This window comes from Miniopterus natalensis, chromosome 20 (assembly GCF_054644295.1).
Source record: "Miniopterus natalensis isolate mMinNat1 chromosome 20, mMinNat1.hap1, whole genome shotgun sequence".
In the NCBI taxonomy this organism is placed as follows: Eukaryota; Metazoa; Chordata; class Mammalia; order Chiroptera; family Miniopteridae; genus Miniopterus; species Miniopterus natalensis.
This window is the reverse complement of record NC_142100.1, coordinates 13,678,064-13,686,660: the sequence shown is the minus strand read 5'-3', so window position 1 is coordinate 13,686,660 and position 8,597 is coordinate 13,678,064. Positions and strand designations below refer to the sequence as shown.

The 8,597-nt window shown below is 58.7% G+C and overlaps 1 protein-coding gene across 1 annotated transcript in view; it reads right to left on the bottom strand.

The window, feature by feature from the left end:
• Positions 1–1,906: 1,906 nt before the first annotated feature.
• Positions 1,907–8,597, bottom strand: part of CABIN1 (calcineurin binding protein 1) — a 117,715-nt gene continuing 111,024 nt past the window's right edge. Inside the window, exons 34-37 of the mRNA XM_016204301.2 lie at positions 7,206–7,488; positions 3,883–4,047; positions 2,519–2,742; positions 1,907–2,417 (exon numbers count right to left, since the gene is read on the bottom strand). Coding sequence (XP_016059787.2) covers positions 2,274–2,417; positions 2,519–2,742; positions 3,883–4,047; positions 7,206–7,488 — 816 coding nt within the window. The 3' untranslated portion in view covers positions 1,907–2,273. The remainder of the gene's footprint in view (positions 2,418–2,518; positions 2,743–3,882; positions 4,048–7,205; positions 7,489–8,597) is intronic.

Here is an 8,597-nt window from a genome sequence, read left to right as displayed (position 1 = left end):
GAGGAATAACAAAACCCACTAAAAACTCAAAGGACCCAGCTCCTGGGAGCATGCTCACACCTTTCCTTCCCCCTCTTCTTCCCCCAGAGGGGTGCATCTCCTAAACTCTAAGGGTCTCCAGGGACTTGCAACCAGGGGAGCAATGGGCAGCAGCAGCTTGTCCTGGGTTAACTCCCTGAACCGGTCTCCAAGTCCACTTTTTCTCACTTCCCAGTGAGCTAAAGCAGCCCAGCCTAGGTCTCTCCTGTTGCTTTTTTAAAAATCCTCACCTGAGGGTAGTTTTTCCATTGCTTTTCAGAGAGAGAGACACACACACACATACACATTGACTGGTTTCCTCCCAACCGGAGCCAGGGGTGAACCTGCAACGAAGGTATGTACCCTTGGTTGGAATCGAACTGGGACTCTTCAGTCCATGGGCCGACTCTCTAACCACTGAGCAAAACCGGTTAGGGCTCTCCTGTTGCTTCTTATATGCTAAGCCCTTCCTTGTTTCACTGTCCCCAGCTTTAATCAAGGTACCCTCAAAATCACCTGGACTTGTACTGTGAAATCTTTCCTGGAGGAAGTCAAGAACCCACACACTACAGACTCGCCCGAGGCAGACCCACTCAGGGCCAGGTTCCCTTTCTGGTGACCAGCAGTGGGTGTGGGCACTGACACCCTGCCCAGGAAGCAGCCTGGACACCCAGCCTGGGGGCTGGTGCTGACTCATCCCAGGGTCAAGGGTGCTTCCTTGGGCACAGGTTAGGGAAGAAGGATGGTAGGAATGCTCCTGGAGCGGCCTGAGGTGTTGTGCAGCTAGAAAAGGCCCTGGGAAGCGGCCAGGTTGTTCCCAGGAAACAGGTCTGTTGACTAGGAGAAAGGAAGGTTGCCATTTTCTCTTTCTAGCCTGGGCACTCTAGCTGCATGTATTCAGAGAATGGGAGTTCAAGAAGCTGGGAGTGTCGTGTGGGGTCTCCATTCTGGACAGAGCCTTTCCCGGGAGGCCCAGGGGGCAGAGCCAGCCCAGAGCTGTGAAGGCAGCTAGGCCCCAGTGGGGGTGGACAGTATAGAGAAGGGATGCATGGGGCTTAAACCGCGGCCCCTCAAAACAGACGGGCTTGAGGCCTGCGAGGGCAGGGCCAGCCAGCATGGCAGGCTGGCTAAACACTCTGCTGTCACCTTTAAAAATTCTTAATTTTTTTTAAATCTTCATCCAAGGATATGTTTTAGAGAGAGGAAGGGGGAGAGAGAGAAACACTGATGTGAGAAACATCAATTGGTTGTCTCTTGTAAGCACCCCTACCAGGGAATGAACCCACAACCTAGGCACCTGCCCTGACTGGGAATCAAACCTGCAACCTTTTGGTGTATGGCATGATGCTCCAATTAACAGCCACCCAGCCAGGGCAAAAAAATCTTAATTTTTTAACAAGGGGCCCACCTTTTTTTCTTGCACTGAGCCCCACACCTTGTGTGGCTGGTTCTGTTAGAGGGCAAGTGTGGTGGGAAGTAAACACCCTTCTCTCCAGCCCCATCATCCCCTCCTCACAGCTCACCCTTCCTGATACAGACTCTGCCCCTCAGGATCCCCTAGGGCCCCCACCACATTGGGGTGCAAGCAAGCTCCTCAGCACAGCCTGGACCCTGCCTACCCCCTGCAGCCTCCCCCCATCCCCACTCGAGAGGGACTAGCCCTCACACCTCTGTCCTTCAGGGGACGCTCCGGACATCCCTCCCACATCTCATCCACAGGGATCTGCCCTGCTTGGCTCCCGGGCCTGGGTTTATCTCATCCCAACTGAGTACCCTGCTCCCTGGGGTACCTGAGGGCTGCACCCAGACCTATGGGAGGAGGACCCCAGAAACTCTAGACAGCAATTGGCTGAGGGAAACCCCAAGGGGTGAACAAAGAGGCAAAAAGAACTGTTCCATCTTTATTAGAAAAGAAACCAAAAAAGGGAGTGGGGTGAGCCTGACCCTAAATGACCTCTCCACTGTGACACAGGCAGAGCCTGGCTTGTCAGGCTTGTCTGGGCATCAGGTGTGGACATGGCCCCCTGGGCTGCGCTCGAGCACATTTACAAAGTCAGCATTTCGTAGAAAAGGATGCCGGCCTACACAGACTTCGACCCATAATCCGTCCATTTTCACATGGCTAAGCTCGGCCTCCTCTGCCCCACTCAGTGGGGACAGCCCCAACCCAGGTGGGCAGGGAGGATGCCACACAGGAGGGAGGCTGGGCAGCTGGGGGGCTTTATGGGCCCCTGGAGTGGCTGGGGCTCTGGCCCTCAGATGTCCATGTAGTCATCGTCTTCATCTGTGTCACTCTCCAGCGAGGATTCTTGGCTTGATGTTTCCAGGACCTCCAGAGCCGGCTGGCACAGGCTCTCCTTCCTCACCGTGGCAGCCGACTGGGCAGACAGGATGGCTGACTGCAGACAGGGCAGGGCACTGGTCAGGGCAGCCTGGCCTGGCCCCAGGCCCCTGGAGCCTGAGCCCCCACCCATGCCCCATGCCCAGCACCCTCGGTTACCTTCAGCTTCTGCTTGGTCTCCTCCGAGATGCTGCCTTTGGGTGAGAGCAGGGTTGGGGTGGGTGGTGTGACAGTGATCTCAGGGGGGAACTTGGTGGCAGCTGAGGGGATGACCAGCTTTGGCATGTTGGGCAGGAGGCGAGATTTGGCCCGGCTGGGTTCTGCCTTGCCCAGGCCCTCGGATGGCTGGGCACTCTCACTGCTGGGCACCTTGGAGCTGGCAACTGTGGGATGGACCACGGGCTCTGAGCCTGGCTCACAGTCTCCTGGGCCTACCTGCCCCTCCCCAGTTTGGGCCTGTTTCCCTTCTGGAAGACAGGGGCACCAAAAATGCCTCTTCCGTCTGCATTAGACCATGGGTGCATTCCCTTGGCCTTTCTGCCTGTGCTGGCTGGCAGAATCCAGGTCTCCTGTCTCTCTCTGCCTCCCTTGACTACTGGGCTCTGGCTCTAGGCTGTGAGGTATGGGGGCTGGGATGCTCCCAGGAAAACAGTGCACTCTGGGAGCCCAGGTCCTGGGACAAGGGTGAGGTCCTCAGAACCTTCCCAGGGATTCCGCAGGCCCTGGGTGCTGTGTGTGCATTAACTCTCACATCCATGCTACTATCCTAGAACATGTCTTATTAGTGCGCATGCCCCAGGGAGAACGCTGAGGCCCTGAGCCCAGGGTGTCCACTTTCCCCTCAAGCTCCAGGGTGGGCCTGGGGCTTGGTGTGCCTGAAGCCTAGAGGCAGCAATTCCGGGCAGGCAGCCTCTGGGGAGCTGCATGAGCCTGGCTGGTCTCCACATTCCTCCTTGGTCCCATGGCTTTAAAAGGAGCGGGGCTTACTCAGAGCTCAGGCCTGGCGCCAGGTCCTGCCGTCCAGAGTGGGGTCTGTGAGAGGCTCTGGCCCTGAGGAGTCCCCATGGGGCCTGGCTGGGTGGAGCGGCTGATGGGAATGGGCTGACGCGAACATGAATGCCTGTCTGACCTAAATCTACTGGCCACCCCTCTCTGCCTGCCAGACTCCTCCCCCGACATGCCTGACTCTCCCCTGGCCCCATCTGGGCATGGGCACCACGCCAGCTTGATAAACAGCCTAGGCCTGGGCTCTGCCTGTCCTAGCTATTTCCCTCTGTGGAGCTGAGGGTGGAATGAGGGACTCTCAGGGGCTCCTCTCCTAACCCTCTCTCTACACCTGGCTCCCACCAGGCTCTTTAACCGGGGCCTCCCTTGTCCATACCTCACCACTGGGCCCTCCCCCAGGCCCCAGCCTGCCAGCACTTTCCATCCTTCCAAGGGAGGAAGGCACTTCTGCTGGAAAGCCCATCCTGGCTGCTGGTCATGGGCCCTGCCCAGTACTGGGCTGCTCTCAAATGCCTTACCCTGGCCGCCGGTGGGCTCGGTGCCTATATGTGGGGTAGTCGCTGCTGGCCAGCAGTGTGGCTCTGCTGGGGGACCCTCCGGGGCCGTCTTCACCTGTTCAGTGCACTGAGGCTTCTGGGGTGGGAAGCCAGCACCCTCTGACCCTCCTGCCAGCTCCTCTCCCTCTGTGGGGACACAGGGTAGCTGTGGGTTACACCCAGCCCAAGGGACAGGGCCCCTCCCTCCCAGGCCCTGGGACACCCAGCAGGGGCCCTGCACTGACACAGCTGTCTATCTCTACAGAGTGGCCCATGGACCAGCAGTGACTCCTCTGGAACAATCGCATGGGTAGGGCCAAGCTGGTACTAGCAGGAAACCTTCATACCCCCTCCCCCCACCAGCACACACTAGTGGACCGTTGTGTACCTGACACAGTGGGGAGCAGCACTGAGACCACAGGCCTCCCTACTCTCCCCAGCTTACAGGAATCACAATCAGACACAGTCAACCAGGAACACGGTTGGGACTCAAAACCAAACCAACCAGCTAAGACCAAAGTGGAGGGAGTGGTATGCTGGCACCGTGATCTCCTGCCAGGCCACACTTTCCGTGGCATGAGGCAGGGGCCAAGAATTGGCCTCAGTCGTGCCAAGGACTGGATGGAGGGACGAAGACTGCACCATGGCCACCAGCCAGGCCATTAGTCAGCAGCAGTCTGCTTGTTCCCAGGCCCCCAGGTCCTGCCTCTCCCCTCCGCTCTGCTCCCAGCTGCATCCAGGCCTCTTCGAAGTCCGGATCCTTACCCTGCTCTCCTCTTCCTTCTCACTCGGGGCCAGAATCTCCTCCCACACTGACCACTACCCTACTACCCTTCCACTCCTCCACTTTGCCCATCAAGTTCCTTCTGCCAGGAGCACTCCCCCCTTCTCTGGCAGGTGAAGTGCGCCCCCAGCTCTGTAGGAATGACAGCTTCTGGTACTGGGACAAAGACAGGCCATGGAACAGCCCCAGTGCCCTGGTTGTTGGCTTCCCGGTCCTCTGGGACAGAACCTTCCTTGGCTGCCTGGGCCTTGAGCCACTCCCTCCCTCTCACTGCATAGCAATCAGGGTAACAGACTCTTTGTCCCCATATACAATGACAGGCAGGGATGAATACCATGGAAGGCTCCTCCTGCTGCCCTCCTGGACCCAGGGAGCAGGGAGAGCAGCAGGACTCCTGTGTCACTGGGGCAGGACTCAGGCCACCGCAGCCAGGCACCCACCCACAAGGCACACCTGCTGGGTGTCCAGTCCAGGCCCTTCATAGCTGGCAATGCCCTACCTGCCTGTCTTCACACAGCTGCTCCCTAAGAGCCTGGCCGAGTGGCCTGGAGGAGCTCAGGTGGGATGGGGGCAGTGGGGTGGGGCAGGAATCTACAAGACAGGGCCGTGATGAGGTGGGGCCTGGCATACCTAGAGCAGGGCCTGTGGCTGAGAAGCTGCCCTTAGTGGGGCCAGGTGTCAGGCTGCCTCCCTCCTGCCCAGGGTACTGTCTGCCCTTCCATTTTGGTGGGTGGCCAGGAGGAGGGGCACTTGAGACAGGGGAGTCCAGGTCTAGCAAAGACTCCAGCACATGGAGTCCAGGCCAAGCAACTGTGAGGATGTCTACAAGTGGGCCTAAGGAGTGGGGACCTGCCAGGGGCTCAGCCTTCAGGGAAGGGTTGTCTAGGGCTTTGGAGTCCCTTGGCCTCAGGTTCTCTGTGGGAAGCTGGTGGCCAGGTTGGAATCCTGAGCATCAGGGCAACTCTCCCTGTTCCCCTGGGCAGTGTCACAGCCTGGGTGCTGGGTTCCCAAGGCCAGTGTCCTGGGAGCCCTGGGCCCTGGTTTAGACTTTCCGTGGCTTCTTGACTGGTACGAGGCTGGCACTCCAGCCCCTCAACCCCACTCGATGGGCGGTACCCTGCTCTAAGGCCTCACCTAGGCTGGTCCTGCAGCCTACAGCCTCCATTTATACCTTGTGTGCTGGAAACTGAGATACAATGAGACAGTGTGGAACAGGGACAGCCAGGCTGCAGGACAAAGAGAACCACTTACAGTTCAACTCCTCTTTGTCCTGTAGCCTCCAGAAGCTTCTCTCAGAGCAAATGGCTGAGGGAACTGACCCCAGGAGAAGTGACTCTTCCTCTCATAGGGCCATGGCCAGCACAACTGTAACTGATTAGGAAGAGGGTCCTTACACTTCCAGGATCCTCAAAGCAAACGGGATGGCATGGGATGAAACATCAGTGCCTGATGCTTGACAGTAGGTAGGAAGAGCTAACAGAGGAAGGACTGCCATCCCGCTTCTACTTAGGCAGAGCAACCTGAGGGGCAGTGCTCCCGTCATGGCTGGCTGGAGCTTTTAGATTTGGCAGCTGTCAGACACTCCTGCCAGGGGTGGCTGTCCCATCCTTCAGGAAATGACACAGCCAAGGTTTCAGGGTTGGAAGCAGCAACCCCAGATGTAGCCCTCACATGGGACTGGGACTGGGAGGACAGGCAAGGCTTCAGGGACAATCTGGGTGTGCAAATAGGCGCCTGGCTGTGGGCCCATGCAGGGCCTTGGCAAGGTTGCAGGTTGGGTCGCAGAGCAGGGTGGGAGAGGCAGGGGTTGGGGGGAGGGTCTGACATGGCAGACAGCACCTTTCCCACTCCCTTCCTGCGCACTGGCCTTTGAGGCACTGTTTCAGTGCCTCCTCTGGAAGCCTCAGGCCTGTTTGCCCCTCCCTGACCTGCTGGCTATCCCTGCCCACAGCTCCCATTCCCCGTGGCATCCTGGGTTTAGAAGGAACAAGAGCCCCCTCCCTCCTACTAACAAAGCCACATCACTGTCCCTTTTCCTTCATAAGCCAATCAACTTGCCCCCCCCCCCCAGCATGTGAGGTCAGGACCTCCTCCCCCTCCCCAGTCTCCTTCTATTTTATCTGGTTATCTATTTATCCTGAGGCTTTGTGGGAGGAGAAAACAAAGTCTAGGCAAACCAGTGATGTCAGTGCTCCCTCCCTCCTTCCTCACCACACCCGTGAGGGGGTGCTGTCATCACCACCCTTTTATAGATGGGGAGACTGAGGCAGGGAGACTGAGGCACCAGAGGGTTAGGTTAAAAGAGAGGTGTGTCCACCGGGTGAGTGGCTGATGAGCAGACCCAGAGGTCGCGCCCCACCCTCACTCCCAGCTCAGTGATCACCAGGCTGGAGGTGGCCCTGCCTTCCCCTCTCCCACTCTTCAGGCCAGGAGCAGGACTTGCTGCCAGCTGGTTGCAGGGACCTGGGCCCGTCTGTGGCCAGGCCAGGCCTCACACTCCAGATGGGCAGACAGGACTCACCTGGGCCCAGAGAGGCCATGCTGGGGGTGGCCTCGGGCCTGTGTAGCTGGGGGGCCCCGGGGTCCTTGGATGAGTCTGGGGTAGAGGCTGACACCGAGGGAGGGCAGGTGATAATAGCTGTGGCAGCAGCTAGCGCAGGATGGGGCTTGGTGTGAGTGTCACTGGGTCGTTGGAGAGTGTCTGCTGGCACAGGGTCAGGGGCTGTGGGGGCCACAGCTGCAGGAAAGAAGTTCTCTCGACTGTCCTTGGGGTGCTTTGGGGTAGTAGGTGTGTCCCCTGAGACCTGTGAGGACAAACAGGAGGTGAGGAAGGCAGGCTGGGCAGCCCTGAGCCCACACTGTCCCATAGGACACCTGTCTGTGCTGGGACTGTTTAACATAGCTCGCACTCCCAGGACCACGCTCTGGGCCTCCAATGCTGCCAACGAGGCTCACAGGCAACCCTTTAGGACACTGCTGGGGTCCCAGAATCCCTCTCTGGAAAGATGTCCAGGCGTGGTGGTGGGGACTCAGTGGAGAGGCCTCAGGCTGGCCAGTATCTCCAGCAGCCTTTGCCCTCCCACTTCTGGGTCCCAGCCTGGGAGGAGCATGTCAGCCATGACTTGGGACATGGGGTCGTAGTATCCGATGTGAGAATTGTAGTAATGAGGGCGACTTCAGTCATCTATGGGTAGGACAGACCTGTCTCTCCTAGGCAGACATACCAGGGGGAAGGTGAGCACTATGTCCCTGTCCTGGGGGAGCGGGCTTCAGCTATATAGGTGATGGCAATGACTCTCTATGTCCAGAGCGCCCTCTAGGGGTGTGCCAGGCTGCCATGGCAACTGGGACATGCCCCCAGCAAAATGGACACTCCCTGAGGGGCAGAAGCAGCAAGCTCTGAAGACCATGGCCACCTCCTCCCCAGCACTAGACAGAGGTGGGCCCAGGACAGCTGTGACTGTCTCACTTGCCTTCCCTCTGAGGTCCTCTGACAGGCCAGGCCCGAGCTGGATGCTGGTCCTCTTTGAGCCTCAACCACCTCCTCTAAGAAATGGGACCCCTCTGGCTACTTTGGCAATTAACGGTGGTGTGGACTACTTACCAGAGGGCAGGGCATGTCTCTCCAGGTAGTCTGACCCTTGGCTGGGGGATGGGCCCACCTGTGTGGCCTATAGCCTGCTTGGTCAAGGCTGAACCTCTGGGTTTCCTCAGACCTACAGCCCCTGCAGGGGTGGTGACCTGATGCCCCATCCACTGAGAGGAAGCCTCAGGCTGCAGCTGGATGCCCACTGCCCTGAGCTCCTGCCTCAGGATACCCTCACAACACACTTCTCCAGGGGGAAACACTAAAGGAGAGCCCCGGTGTGCGAGGCCACTCACTTGTGCGACTGGGGCTAGGGTAGTCGGGCCA